General features: G+C 43.9%; 3 protein-coding genes across 3 annotated transcripts in view; all 3 read right to left on the bottom strand.

The window, feature by feature from the left end:
• The window catches only part of LOC148894468 (uncharacterized), a 62,153-nt gene that overhangs the window by 40,899 nt on the left and 5,944 nt on the right, over positions 1–15,310 (bottom strand). Inside the window, exons 2-12 of the mRNA XM_089002923.1 lie at positions 13,379–13,463; positions 10,865–11,461; positions 8,822–9,415; positions 8,119–8,742; positions 7,446–8,036; positions 6,764–7,363; positions 4,105–4,698; positions 3,381–3,962; positions 2,690–3,295; positions 784–1,377; positions 71–664 (exon numbers count right to left, since the gene is read on the bottom strand). Of these exons, the coding sequence (XP_088859049.1) occupies positions 71–664; positions 784–1,377; positions 2,690–3,295; positions 3,381–3,962; positions 4,105–4,698; positions 6,764–7,363; positions 7,446–8,036; positions 8,119–8,742; positions 8,822–9,415; positions 10,865–11,461; positions 13,379–13,463 (6,061 nt within the window). The remainder of the gene's footprint in view (positions 1–70; positions 665–783; positions 1,378–2,689; positions 3,296–3,380; positions 3,963–4,104; positions 4,699–6,763; positions 7,364–7,445; positions 8,037–8,118; positions 8,743–8,821; positions 9,416–10,864; positions 11,462–13,378; positions 13,464–15,310) is intronic.
• LOC148894470 (collagen alpha-3(VI) chain-like) lies at positions 4,842–5,559 on the bottom strand. Its single transcript, XM_089002138.1, has one exon. It carries the CDS (start codon positions 5,557–5,559, stop codon positions 4,843–4,845), a length of 717 nt encoding a protein of 238 aa, XP_088858264.1. The 3' UTR covers position 4,842.
• LOC148894469 (collagen alpha-1(XII) chain-like) lies at positions 5,803–6,706 on the bottom strand. The gene is made up of 2 exons (XM_089002137.1): positions 6,698–6,706; positions 5,803–6,598 (listed from the first exon to the last, which is right to left on the bottom strand). Exons 1-2 carry the CDS (start codon positions 6,704–6,706, stop codon positions 5,873–5,875), a joined length of 735 nt encoding a protein of 244 aa, XP_088858263.1. The 3' UTR covers positions 5,803–5,872.

The raw sequence follows: 15,310 nt of genomic DNA, 5'->3' as shown, positions 1-15,310 counted from the left end.
ATTAGCTCCCCCAGTAGTGGGGATCGGATTAGGTGTCCGTGCCCGGTTACCGATATACTTGTACACCTACCAATTACTGATGGTTTATCTGGGGAGATGTCAATCACCACAGCCTCCATAGAAGACTGAAGCTGCTGTTGTACACTTGGGAGGTCTCTGAATTCAGGCACCAATAGAGCATATCTGGGGTCGTGAACTATCTTTTGCAGCTCTCCGCTATTTGAGCTTCTAGTACCGATAGCAAAGATCAGCACTCCGAGCTGTTTGAGTGCAGAAGCTGGCGCTTCCACACTGTCCGAAGACTTTCCACCACTGAGCAAGATTAGGACCTGTGGGACTCCTTCAAGGCGTCTGCTGCCGGCAGAGGCTGTGAAGACATTATCCCTCAAGTACTGGAGAGCTGCTCCGGTGTTGAGAGGTCTTCCACCTCTGTGCCTCAATCCTCGGACAATGTCAAGGATCTCGCCCTTGGTCGAGTACGTGTTGAGATAGAATTGGACTGCTGGGTCCCTGCTGTACTGAACCAGGGAGACGCGATCTTTGTCGTCGTCCAAACTCAGTGTCTCTACGACTCTTTGGACAAAGTCCCTCATTGCTGTGAATGAATTTCTTGTGGCATTAGAGCCGTCCAACAAAAAAACGACATCCCGTCCCTTACTTTTTACTGCAATACAAAAAAGGCACACAGTTTCAAGATCTATAGTTGTAATGTCTACAATCGCAAACCTTATTTACATTTAATGCAAGTCCATTTTTACATGCTTGGGCGTAGAACTTGCTCACCAGTTGTTGTTGTCGTCTTGGATGTCGCCCTCAGCACTCTTTTAATTACAGAGGACAGCTGTTCTTGGACATTATGTAGGCTAGCAAAGTCTTGTACTGCTATAGAATAGCTTGGGTCATTGGATATTTTCTGCAGCTCGTTTTTGTCCGAGCTCTGAGTTCCAATGCATATTGTATAGATGCCCTGTTTTTTGAGAGCGGAGGCTGGCGCATCAACACCATCAAAAGACCGTCTGCTATTTAGCAATATTAATATCTGTGGAACACCTTGATCACGTCTACTCCCTGAGGACTTTGTATAGACATTGTCCCTGACGTATCGGAGGGCAGCCCCTGTGTTCAGGGGTCTGCCTCCTTTATGTCTCAGGCCTCTGACTGCATTGACAACATCCTCTCTTGTGGTGTAGCTGTTCAGATAAAAATTGGCCACTGCATCTTTGCTGTACTGGACTACAGAGACATGGTCACCCTCTTGTTCCACTTTAAATGATTGTAGCACTCTCTCAACAAAGGCACGCATAGCAGGGAATCCATTCTTTGTGCCATCAGAACCATCCAGAAGGAATACAATATCATTTTTGGTGTCAGTGGCGGCTGAGAAAATAACAGAAACCATTCAAGATAAGTCTTGTTGTTTTAAATAAACCGAAGCAATAATTATAGGCACACACACGCATTTAAAGGACAACCGACACATCCAGACAAGTTGCGTCCATAATTTGTAAAATCACTTCAAATGACTTCTACTGACCGCATTTTGATTGATGGTGACATTTTCCAAATCTAAAGTACGATAGCAATATTTTCACCTAGTTGTTGTTATTTTTTTTTAAATGATGCAATTGTTAGCTCTTAAAGGACAACCGACGCCCCGGACAAGTTATGTCCATAATTTGCAAAATCACTGCAAATGGCTTCTACTGACCCCATTTTACCAAGATTCCACCGCATATAGCTATATTTTACGTTTTAAGACTCGCTCTGAATATTCATGAAGTCTTGTTTTCCAGTTGACAATGCCGGAGTGATGTCGCTGAGGGAATGCCCCTGACCGAATAAGCGACACACGGTGCATTTTGGGTACTTTGTTTCGTCTGAAAACAGTGTTGATTCCGAAATTAGAAGGAAAACTACATAAATAACGCGATGGTGAAGCGTTGTGTGCCAGCCAATTGTGTTAACACGGATAAAGACGGTGTAAGTTTACACACATTCCCAGCGGACAAACCAGCCATTTCCAACGGAGCAGAGCAGTATAGCGCCAGCCGAGGAGATACGAGTTCATAACTCTTCATCTTGAAAGTTTAAACAATGTTTTGCATGCAAAACCATGAAGCAATCTGCATCGATGTTGACATCTTGTAGCTTATTATTTGTTATTTATGTCCTTATATGCCACATCTCACCGAAGTTGATGCTATATTGCTTATTCACAGAGCTTCATATATGCTTCATATGTCGTGTCCTTCACCAGTTTCGTCGCTTTGCTTACACGGCTGGAATTGATACGGAAGGACTTCTTTAATCGATGGCAAACACTTATGCTCTCCTCTTCCGAACTATTTGAATCATATTCAACTGGATGAGTAACAAGAAATGATCTTTTTCCGAATCTGAACTCTCTGAAGCCATTGTTTTGATTCTGGAGCAAGGCAGTTTGTGAAGGAGTATCCTGACGAGACGTCACGAACTGGGGGCGGGACTTTCTGAGTCTCTCCAGTTTTGAGCTCATTAGTGGCAGTTTTGGGCAAGTTTAAGTCATTTTTATTGGTGTTTTGCGTTTGACTAAAAATATCAGCCTGCGTGTTTTGGGTATTTTAGATGCTGTAAAAGTTTTTCTGATGTCAGTTTGGAAACAAAAAAATGGTGTCTGTTGTCCTTTAAATTGGAAGTTATTACAACTCACCAACGCCAGTGTTGCGTATGCCATCACGCGATATAATTGCAGAGAGCAAATCTTTTGTCAACATGGGCAAGATCGATGTTTCGTTGATATAAAACGCAGTTTCAGGACTGTGTGATATTTCCTCCATTTCTTGTTTATCTGCATCATGCATTCCAATGCTATAAAGGACAATGCCAGTATTTTTCAGGCCCTCCAGTGGCTCTGCAAGATTGTCATCAGACCTTTTCCCACTTATGACAATCATAGTCTGAGGGATTCCCTGCTGGGCTCTGCTTCCAGCTGATGCAGTGAACACATAATTTCTAGCAAAGTCAAGAGCCGCACCCGTGTTCACAGTGGACCCTCCCCTCAGTTTTATGTTGCTCAGGTGAGTCATCACATCATCTTTCTGTCCATAGGAGTTCAAGACAAACTCTGCTGTGGCCTCTGTGCCGTACTGAATGACAGCAACTTGTACATTGTTTGGTCCAATTTCAACTTCTTGAACAAACTGTCTCACAGAGTTCAAAATGGATCCTTCGTTTGCTCGCATATAATCAGATGCAGCAATTAGGAAAACAATGTCAGCAGGAGGACCAAGTTCTAATTGTGTCTCTGTGGAAGTACCTGAAATAGCACACGCATGCTGTTAAAATTTTACGCTCGCAAACGATGTTGTGTTTCTTTCCAACATAAGGGCTCTACATCTTACCAACAGTAGGCGTAGATCCAGTCGTATCATCGACATCTCTCAACATCGCTTTGACAGATTCGTGAACACTTGGCAGATTTGCAAAGCTCGTGACGGAAAAATAGTATGATGGCGCAAAAGAAATATTTAGCATTTCCAATGTGTCTGCATTGTTTGTTCCAATAGAGAAGGTCTTTATTCCATATTCTTTGAGTGATTGTGCTGGTCCTCGTACATCATCTTTGGATCTGCCGCCACTAAAAACGAACAGATACTGAGGAACCAGAGATGCACGTCTGCCTCCGACCGAAGATGCAAATACGTTGTCTCTGACAAACTCCAGTGCTTTGCCAAGGTAATGGGGTCTGCCATACTTATGCCCCATGGTACGAATGGAATTGAGTACATCCGTCTTCGATGAATAAGAATTTAGGTAGAAATTGACAGTGGAATTGCGGCTGTACTGAACGACAGCCATCTGGTCTCTGTCATTAAGGCTCAAGGTTTCCGCCATTTGTTCAATAAATTTTCTTATGGCTTCAAAATTATTTCGTGAGTCATATGATCCATCGATCAGAAACACCACGTCATGTTTCCTTGTTTCTGTAGCAAAGAGAAAAATGTAATACAAATCAGCTGCCGTAACAAATCACTGCGGAGATAAGATTTTCTTGTTTTGAATCGTCCTTTTGAACCAATAACATTTTCAAAAATGTCGTAACAATTACACACACAAAAGGCTTACCAAAAGTCTCCACTGGGGCTGATTGCGTTAAATGGTGGTCAGCCTCTTTAAGTATTGACAGAACACTTTCCTTAGCAGTGGGGAGTTCCATGTAATTGCTTACAGAGAGTGCATATTTAGCTTCATGAGACATTGTCTGAAGTTCGAGGGTATCGGCATTCGCTGTTCCAATGGCAACTATGATCACCCCAATCTCTTTCAGCATTCTGACCGGCATTCTTATGTCATCAGCCGACCTTTCATTGCTCAGCACAAAAAGGATTTGCGGAACACCCTCTGGAAATCTACTACCCGCATCAGGGTTAAAGACATGCTCCCTCAAATACTGGAGGGCTGCGCCAATATTGCTCGGCGAACCACCTTTGTGACTCAGATCTTTTATTGTGTCAACAACTTCGTCAGTTGAAGAAAAATGCCCCAAGTCAAAGTGAATCTGTGCTGTGTTGCTGTACTGTACCACAGCCACCTTGTCATTGTTTGCATGAATGTGAAGCTCTGCTACTATGCTTAACACAAAGTCCTTAATATCGTGGAATCTTGGTTGAGACTTATCGGATCCGTCAAGTAAAAATACAATGTCACGTCTCACGGAATCTGTAACCACAAAGGCAACATAAAACAAATATTAAATTAGATTGATGCATGGATCGATAAGTCGGAAAGCTGTAGATAGGTGCTTCGATTGCCTTTTGGCTCAACACAACAAAACTACAGGCAGGAAAATAGCTAACTATCAAGCTAGCTTGCTGAGTGGGTGTGTGGCTGGCAACAGGAAACCAAGATACAGTTTGCTAAGATATGTAAGGGGAGGTGCTTAATTAGCTTACCAAGTACAATCTGAGGCTTTGACCTGGTTTGCCGTGGCACCCGTTTCACAAAAGAAACTAGCTGTTGATAGATTTGTCCAATATCCTCAAACTGTTGCAGAGCAAAGGCGTAGGACGGTACATGTGCAATGGTTTGTAGCTCAAGTAGATCAGAATTTTTGGTTCCAACACAAAAGGTGACAACTTGGTCCTGTTTAAGAGCGGTGGCAACGCTCTTGACCTCATCTTGAGATGCTCCCCCGCTCAACAGAATCAATATCTGAGGCATACCTTCTTTATGCCGACTCCCAGAGGAGTCTGCGAAGGTGTTGGTTCTTACATATTCAAGAGCTGCCCCAGTGTTCAGAGGGCCACCACCTTTGTGCTTCAACTGCTCAACACTCGTAAGAACATCTTGTAAATCACTGTAGGTGTTGAAATTGAAGTACATCTGTGGATCACTGCTGTACTGGACCACAGAGACCTGGTCCCTTTTCTCACCGACATTGAGTGTTTCAACCACTTGCTTAATGAAACTTTTAATGTACGGAAATTCACTCAAAGTTTCATCTGAACCATCCACCAGAAACACAATGTCTCTTTGTGGGGAGTCTTTTTGCGCTGGTGGGAAAAATAGGTGATACCTCATTTAAGGTCAAAAATACTTGAAATGACATCATTTATATTGTTGTAGTAGTTATTGTATATATAAATCGTTCAAGAAAGGAAAGTGATACACTTGGAATTTTGAAAGGCAGGACATGTGTGTACAGAAAAATGTGATACATAATGCAAGAGAAGACATACTATATTCCATGTCAATGATGCAATAATCATTGGCTCAAGGAAGAGCTTTATAAAACGGAGGCAATGGAGAACGTCTCAAGAGAAGGGTCTTCAAATAGGAAAGTGCATCAGACCCAAAAAGGGTAACCAAGTTTCTTTGAACAAGACGAGAAACTTCAAGCGATATGGAACTGATGGACAGACGTTCCAGATGCTGATGCAGTTAAATTTGAACAAAGAAGCCAATGTCTCAATCTAAAGCAAAACCAGAGCCAGTTCTTACCTCCAGGAAGCTCAAGTGCTTTTCCGACCTCAACAAATGACACTATGTCTGGTTGGACAGACAAAAGTTCACCAAAGACGGGTAGATTATAAACATAAGCAGAAGAGGAGGCAATTTTTTCTAGCTCCTCTTGTTCTGCGTCCTTCATTCCAATAGCAAAAGTTAAAACACCAAGTCGACGGAGGTCAGCTGCTGATGCTGAAATCTCATCATTGGATTTTCCTCCAGTCAATAAAAAAAGAATCTGAGGGACTCCCTGGAGAACTCTGCTTCCAGAGGCAGTGTGGAAAATGTAATCCCGAACATAGTCGAGTGCGGCCCCGGTGTTCCTCGACCTTCCTCCTTTATGCCGAATGCTTCTAACAGCATAGATGATGGCTCGTTTGTATCCATGGGCAGTCAAGTTAAAGTAAACACTGATGTCGTCGCTATACTGAAGGACGGCAACCCGGACATTGTCATCATCAATGTTCAGATGTTCTACTGTTCTTCTGATGAACTCCCGAAAAGCTGGCAGCCCGTTTCTCGAGTCGTCTGAACCATCGAGAAGGAACACTAGGTCCCTCTTATTGCGGCCTGCGTCAATTATGTAAATACAGACAGAAAGACCGTTCAGAGTCTATAAATGCAGAGAATGAAAGAGCGGTCCCTAGTATTTCAAAGAACAGAAGGAATCGTGGTGTGGAAAAAGAGTGCTACATTTGGAAGGCTAAGAAACAGGAAACATTTTTTTTTTTCGAATCGTCGGAATTCATGAAGACGATTGTTAGGATTGGCGTCTTACCTGTAAAATCCGATGTTGACTCACTGGCATCTTTTTTAAAATTCAGTGCGGGAACGAGTTTAGTTTGGATTGTGGGCAACTCGGCAAAACGGGCAACTTTGTAAATTAAACCAGGTTCAAAGGCAACCATTTCCAAGTCTGAAAAATCGACGTTGCCCAATCCAATCCCCACAGGCATAATTTTATGGTCCTTAAGAGCGAGAGCTGGGATCCTCACGTCATCTGTGGATGGGTTTGTAACTAAAAGAATCAAAATCTGCGGCACGCCTTCCAAACGCCTGCTGCCAGTGGAATCGTTGAAGACGTGGTGTCTCACAAACTCCAGTGCCGCCCCGACGTTAAGGCGTCTTCCACCGCCACCGTGCCTTAAATTCTCAATGGCTTTCAGAATGCCACTCTTCGACATGTGGGAGTTCAGGTAAAAGTTGACCTTGGGCTTATCGGCAAACTGAGCCACAGACACCCGGTCTTGGTTTTCATTGACATTGAGACTCTCCACTGTGTTCTTAAGGAACAGTTTTATGTCTGCAAACCCATTTCTGGTGTTTTCAGAGCCATCCAGTAGGAACACAATATCTCGTTTTACAGCATGACCTTGTACTACAAATGTAAAACACATACAATTTGCAGATATTGACGAAACCATTGAGCAAACAGCAGAAATGTGTTTTTTTTTTCTTACCTTCCCGGAGAATGATCTCTAGCTCGGTTGTCGGAAGGCTCACGTAGGTATTGAGTTGTTGAGGCACGGTGTCGAGTTCACTGAATTCGTTCACCTTGAAGGCAAAGGAAGGGTTGTGCGAAATCTCCTCGATCTGCCTTCGGTCTGCATCCTTGACGCCTACGCCAAATGGCACAACGCCCTCGGTCTTCAGTACGCCGGCAGGCTCTTTCACATTGTCCCTGGATCTACTTCCGGTCAGAACAATCAAAAACTGGGGAACATTCTGTGCCCTGCGGCTACCATAGCTCTCGGACAAGATAGTGTCCCTCATGAACTTCAGAGCTGAGCCTGTGTTGAGACTGCGTCCTCCGGCGAGTGCCATTTGACTGACGGCTGTCACAACCTCGTCTTTGGTCTGATAGGTGTTCAGGTAGAAATTAGGTGTTGGCCTCTCGCTGTGCTGAACCACTGCCACTCTCACTCTGTCAGCCCCGATGTCAAGTGGTTCAATGACTTTGAGGATAAAATCCCGGACGTATCGAAAGTCTGACCGAACAGAGTCCGTACCATCAATGAGGAAGGCGACATCCCTTTCAAATCCAACAACCGCTGTGGAAAAAGTCATACAAAAGACATGTTATGGACTTTTACCAAAATACGCTTTAGTTGTTCAGAATACAAAATAACTCACCAGGTTCTTCCGTGCCTGTCGCCAGATTCGTATCACCAACCACAGTGATTAACTTTGGCATGATTTGTTCAGCCACGGCTGGCAAATAAGAGAAACTTGTCTCGTGGTAAGCCAAGTCGGGTACGAAGGCCACTGATTGCAGCACGGTCTGGTCTGCTTGACCAGAACTGACCACAAAGGTCAGAACCCCTCCAAGAGCCAGCTTATCAGCAACAGTCTTCATTTCATCTTGGGTGGGACCACCTGTGACGAGAACCAGCACCTGCTGGACTCCCTGCTTCTTGCGAGAGCCCACCGCCACACTGAACATGTTGCGAAGAGCATATTCCATGGCACCACCCGTGTTCAAATAGGAGCCTCCCATCAATCTCAGTTGCGAGATCCGGTCCACGACATCTTGCCTGTCGCGAGCGGTGTTGAGATAAAACTCAATTTTGGGCTGCTCGGCAAACTGCATGAGGCCGATTTGGACTCTCTCTGGGTTCACTTCCAGTTGATTGACCACGTTAATCATGAAGTCTCGCACATATGGAAAGTTTGTGCTGCCAATGTAGTTGGAGCCATCCACGAGGAAAACAATGTCTCGGACCACTCTTTGGGTCTGTACTGTTGTGATCTCCACCACTGAGGAAAACAAAAAACATTTGGATGAAATGATGAAGGATGAAAATGTATGGATGTTTTTGGTGGGACGAAACGTTACCTGGCTCAGTGGGCACTTCAGTCACCATGACGCCAGCGAGAGTGGAAAGTGGGTCGATGATCAATTTTGGGCTACGAAGTAGCATCCGGAAGTCCCTCATCATGAACACGGCACTTTCGTCAAAGGCAATCTGATTCAACTCTTGCTCATCGGCCACCTTGGAACCGGCAGCTAAGGTGAGGACGCCCATTTGCTGCAGAGCCGTGGCCGGCCCAGTTACGTCGTCTGTGGACTTCTTAGTTGTCATTAAGAGCAAAAGCTGCGGGATGCCTCGTTGGAGGCGACTGCCTTTATTGGGCCGCAGCATGTCTGTCCTTACAAAGTCCAAGGCCGCTCCGATGTTGACCGCCTGGCCCTGTCTGGGTTTGATCCGGCCTAAAGCAGCCATGAGTTCATTCTTGGTTCCATAGGAATTGAGGTCTATCTCCAATCGGGGAGCATTGCTGAACTGAGCCACGCCCACTTGCACGCCGTCCGGCCCGATGGGCATGGTGTCAACGAACCTCCGGATGAACTCGCGTACCGAGTTGATAACGGTTGCCCCCATGGTACTGTCAAGGAGAAAAATGATGTCTCTTTTTCCAATGTCCAAGACTGAAGAAGAGAGAACAATTGATTAGAAAGAAGCTCAAAATTCATCACTTCAATGATTAATGCTAGCTAACATCTCACATCGCTGATTCCCAATTGAAATTACAGTGATACCTTGGCTTACGAACTTAATTGGTTCCCAGAAAGTGAGTGTAAGGCGAAAAGTGTCTATTCCAAACATGAATTTCCCACACGAAACCATTAAAATGAGAATAATCTGTTCCCAGGTCCCCATAAAACATAATTTTCAACTAAATAAGCCTTAATAGTATAGTATAGTATAGTGCCACTTAGCAGTTTTTTTGACGACGATACTAGTGCAGCGTGTTCTACCGGAAACAAATTCCTTGTGTGTCCTACATACTTGGCAATAAAGATGATTCTGATTCTGATTCTTAATACTACACACAATATACCTAATTTTATGTATGATAAATGTGCCATGGTATTATAATTAAAGAAATAAACTACTGTAAAATAAAGTTTATTTACCTTTGTGATGGTCATTGATGGCTTGATGGAATGGATAGCATTTTGCATAAAGTGTCTCAAGGAGCTCTGGTTGTAAATCTTGGAAGTTGTGATATTGCAACAGCAACAGATGCAGTCAGACACACTAGAAATGTCATTAATAGCTGGTTCCCTTGCTTGTATTTTCTGTTCAAATTGTCCAGATGGCTTGTGCCGGTTATTTGTGGAGCTTGATTAATGGGATATTTTAACCTTGCAGTCTACACTCTGCCTTTGAACTATCAATAAAGTTGAAACGAGTCCAAATGTCAATGGGTTTTCTATCCATTTTCTCACTCTTTCTGTCGTCTGCCTTCTTATGTCCTGCTCTGTGTCCCCTCCCTCCTCTACTACGGATCTTGACCAATCACGTGCGGCTTTAACCGAAGACTGGGGGCGGGGAATAGAGGACAAAAAAAGTTGATTGCCAGTTTCAGCTCCTTGTTAGGAGAACGGGCTCTTTCGCGAACGACACATCACTCATTGTGGCGCTCCGTGTGTTTCCCGAAAAATAGTTTGTATGCCAAGATTATATTCTCGCGAATTTAACGTTCGTAAGGCAAAAAGTTTGTTCGCTAAAGCGTTTGTAAGGTATCACTGTACCAGGCTCTTGGGTTCATTTAGGAAATGTATGATTTACGATTGCAAATTAATAAAACATTTTTGGAATCCACATGCTGTATTCTAACTAACAAACAACAATAATAATCATGAGGATGGTGCATTAATTTTTTTTTACTGGAAGGTTTTCCCCTAGTTCTCCCAGTATCATCTTCGAGACAGATGATATTAGTTATGCTCAAACACCGTGAGTGTCATTACATTTTGAACTGTACGCTTTTACTAGAAAATAACAAACAGGAAAGGTCGTAATTGTATCTAGCGCAAGTGAGGGACCATCAGACGCCGCTCATGTCCACGGTTACAGAAAAGTGACCTTACCTTCTGAGAACTCATTCTGTACTATAATGGTGCGCTGGACCACACCCTGAACCAACGGCGACAGCTGGTCACCCATATTCGCCACTGCTCTGAAATCAGGGGCCGACAGGACAAACGACCTATCGGTAGCGACCGCTTCCAGATCTGCAGTGGCGGTGTCACCGATGACCACGCCAAACGTGATAACTCCAGCCCTCCTAAGGGCCCGGTCGCCAGCACCGGTATCGTCGGTGGATGGCCCGGCGCTGATCACAACCACCATCTGGGGTACGCCCTCCTCTGCCCTTCCCCCCGCTGATTGGCTCAAAAGGCTTCGGGCTACTTCCTCCAAGGCCAGGCCCAGGTTGGCTTGGGGACCCCCCGAATATGTAAGTTCTTTCACAGCCTCCAGGAGAGATGCTTTGCTCCCGTAGCTACTGAGATAAAACTTAATCTCCGGGTTGTCGTGGTACAGGACTAAGGCCACCCGAACAGCCTCCCTGCCCACATCGAGGCTCTCAACGATTCTCAATGCCAAATCGCGAACATATGGAAAGTTTGCTGCTCCCACGTTCTGCGATCCATCAATTAAGAGAACAAGGTCTGCAGAATCTTGCGCTTTGAGGGAGAAGGGGAGAGACAGAAAGAGGGAGAAAAACAAATGGAACTTGTGAAAGTGTTAACGGTGGAAAGGTGGGAAAGGATCTTGGGTGGCAAGTTACATTCAATGTGAACACATTGCAAAAAACATCATGCTGCATGTCGACTGAACCGAGGAAGTTTGCCCAAGTCGTTCCGATTGTTCTGTGATGACTACGATGAGAACGAGGCACTTGGTTTGACAATGACGGAACATGGTTTGCGACGTTGATCACTTTTGCACGTCTCGTCACTTTATGAGCGTACAAAAGAAGCTACCAATGACTTCGTTAATAATTTCCCACAATTCCCAAGGTGCAATCAAGTAAAAGCATTGAAAACCAAGTTGCACGGAAACTTTTGAAGTCAAACCGAAGTCTAATGAAAACCAAAGATCTCGGCTTCTCTGTCCCGAGCCCTCCTTTCTAGCCAATTTCGGACCTCTCCCTCCTCCAGCAGACCTCATTCACACGATCAGCTCATCAGCGAGCTTTGCAGAAGTCTGAATATGATCCTCACCATTTTAATCAGGCGTAGTGGAGGAGGTAGAACTCAAAAACAGTACACCACTGATGTATGCACATTCCATTAAATCAGTAAGGGGAAATTGGATGTCTATATTGGTTGTTCTTGGACAAACTCCACAGTGTCAGCCACCCATGCAGGCTCGTGTTACGGACCTTAGATAAAATGACCAGTAATGACCTGCTGGCTCATCCTTTGGTGTGCAGAAGTTTGTACTTATTCAATTTGGTTCCGTAATAATTTGATCATGTTGCCAAAAGTATTCAGAACTAACTGAATGTATGTCCATATCTGGACTAGGTCGGAACTCTTGAAAAGTGAAGACGTGTCAAGTCCTCATTTTGTTTTCAGTACTTGTTCAGTAGTGTAAAGGATGGAAACCAGGCAGGGTCATCACTGCCTCAGATACACATTATACTTTTTTTTCATAATGAAAAAAAAATCATTTCAGACATACATTAGCAAGTGGTGGTGAGTAGTTAGCAATTGTTAAAAGGTGACTGTTTGATGCGGTGGTAGTTGTGATACAACATTTTCCGTTGTGGTATTATGAGACATTCGGTGGGAACAAAAAGTGATGTTAATTTTGTGGATAATGGAAGGTTACTGTAGGTATCTGATTGTGTTAATGATTAAAAAGTCAGCCACATGTGCAACGGAGTCCATCCGGCACATGCGGACACATTAGTATGGTAGCGGATGACCGTCCCATTTCATTACCTGTCCCTCTTCTAGCCCCGGAGTCTTCCTTTGGCACCCCTCACCTGACTTTTGGCATGGTGTTGCAAATCCCCACGACAAAATCTTGACTCTCGTATTCCGCGAGTCCAGTACGATGAAAACATGATTCGGTTGATGTTGACTAGCCAACGTCCTGAACCTCGACCGCAAATACTTCCGTGGCACTCGTCTGCGAGCGACTGTCCATTAACACTGACGACGGTCCTTCACTAGCAAAGCGGTGTTCATTTGAGTGCAGATCAGGGAGTCCTTGCCTCAGTATGGGTTCCCTCACTGTGATCCGATTTAACTGACTCCGACTCCCTGCGTTGTCAGGTAGCTCTTGAGTTGGAATTCAGTTGGCGCTTTGGGTGTTGAACCACACCAAAGTGAATTTTAATTTCCCCCTATGCTTGTGTCAGACTCTACAGAAAATGTTTGTACACGATCAAAATCATCCTCTATCTTTTTGTGTCTGGCTTCTTGATACTTTTTTGTGGGTCTTCTCATTATGGGTCCTATGATATGTCATATGGCTAAGTGGAATTGTCTGTGAATGCTAAATTAGAAATAAATGTACACATTTTCACGAGGACCTTATGTCGAGAATCATCTGTAAAAATCAACCCTTCTCATTGTGCTTCAACTTACCATCCTGCGCTTGGAGTTTTGGAAGAAATCCTGCAAGCAGGACCCCCACCAGGGCGCAGAGCGGTATCAATCGGTGCCTTGCCATCTTTACAAGAAAAATGGGAACAAAGAGGAGATTAAGTTAGTTTCTACGCAGCCTCAATGTGAAAATTGGCTACAGGGGCACAAATTAAAGATGAAGTAATGACAAAGAGGCTTTCGTTTTTATTGGGTAATAGTTGACATTGATCATCAGGCTATGGTGGACTCGTTTGGATATAATTCTCAAATCAGAGTTTGTCCACAAGACTTCTTCAAAACAAAATGCCCGACTTCCTGTTACAATTTCCATCTTGAGTGCATTCTTGAGTGGATTGACTATTGCAATTCACTTCTCAATGGTGTCCCACAGAAACTTCTCCACTAACTTCAACTAGTCCAGAATTCTTCAGCCTGAATCATCACCAGAACCTCATCCTTTCACCACATCACCCCAGTCCTCCAAGAGCTCCACTGGCTCCCGGTCAAATATAGAATCAACTTTAAACTTCTTCTTTATACATTTAAAGCTATCCATAACCTTGCCCCACCATACTTATCTGAGCTTCTTCAAATGTCTATTCCCTCGCGTTCCCTCAGATCCTCTTCCTCCCTCCACCTCTGTGTGCCCCCCGCCTCCCGCCCTGCCCGTCTAAGCACGATTGGGGACAGAGCTTTCAGCCCCCAAACTCTGGAACTCACTTCCTCCCAACATTCGTAACATCGATTCTTTTCCCACCTTCAAATCCCATCTCAAAACCCACCTATTTAAAATGACATTTTATGTGTAGCTCTATCCCTTGTTTCTATTTATAATTGTATTTTATTTATTATTGGATCTATGCTTGTCTGTAAAGTGTCTTTGAGAGATTTGAAAGGAGCTTGAAATAAGATTTATTATTATTATTATTATTTATTATTATGTTGTGGGGTACATCATCACCCGTCATGACGTTGTGTTGGTCACTGAATTTTTTGATAGAGAAATGAAACAATTCTGTCATACTTGTCAACGTTAGGGCTAGCTGAGTTAGTTTGAACTAATTTACCCTTATGATAGCTAGTTATGTCCATGCAAAGGGCAGTGAGTTCATATGAAATCACATTTGCTAACTGGCAAATACATCTGAAATCAGCAGGTGGCGCCATGGCCCTGAAATTTAAGATTTATTTTTTTTTAGATTAGATTAGATTAGATTAGATTAGCCTTTAGTAGTCTCACAGTGGAGAAATTAGCATAGTTTCCGGATACGGCACGATACGGAGAATGAGTGAAGTGTTCTGGAAGTCTAATGCAAATGCTAACTGATGATATCCACAAACGGGATAATTTAAAGTTAACCTTCCGCTCATTTAATTTCATTTTATAGTAAACACAGACCCCCTGTGGTGGCACGTGGAGAGCACGCACACTGTTGTACAATGAAAGTTGAACCACACACACACAATGGAAAACGTCTCTCTGTGAGGAAACAGTGCTGACCGCTATTCTACCGCTGTTCCAGAAAAGTAGACGTTTATAAAAATACCGCTTTGTGTTTGTGTGTGGATATGGCAGACGTTATCCGCTGCCGGTTATGTAACACATTTCCTATGTCGAAAACGGCCATTAAGCACTCTCGGCGTAACCCTTCCAAACTCTGCGTTGCAGTTGGATCGCAACGGACCACACACACTCGCTCAAACCCAACGAGGGCAGACTGCACATGTAACGTCACACTTGATTGGAACAAAATGTTAATAAAGTTTGGAATGGTGATGAACGGGGGCCCCTGGAAGGAAAACCAGAATTTGGTCAAAATGCTTGAGCGTTTCAAACAAAATGGCTGACTTCGACTTCGATTTCAGATATGAGTCCGTCAGACTTTTTTTTTTTTTTTTACACAATACGTCCTGTTATGATAGACACATCAA

Source organism: Hippocampus bargibanti, linkage group LG08 (assembly GCF_051943395.1).
Source record: "Hippocampus bargibanti isolate YZ-2025 linkage group LG08, ASM5194339v1, whole genome shotgun sequence".
Classification (NCBI taxonomy): Eukaryota; Metazoa; Chordata; class Actinopteri; order Syngnathiformes; family Syngnathidae; genus Hippocampus; species Hippocampus bargibanti.
Note: the sequence above shows the minus strand (reverse complement) of the source record. Positions and strands in the feature narration are given on the sequence as shown.

Excerpts from the sequence above, each read along its gene's own strand:
- LOC148894470 (XM_089002138.1), bottom strand. The coding sequence starts at position 5,559 with ATGAGGTATCACCTATTTTTCCCACCAGCGCAAAAAGACTCCCCACAA.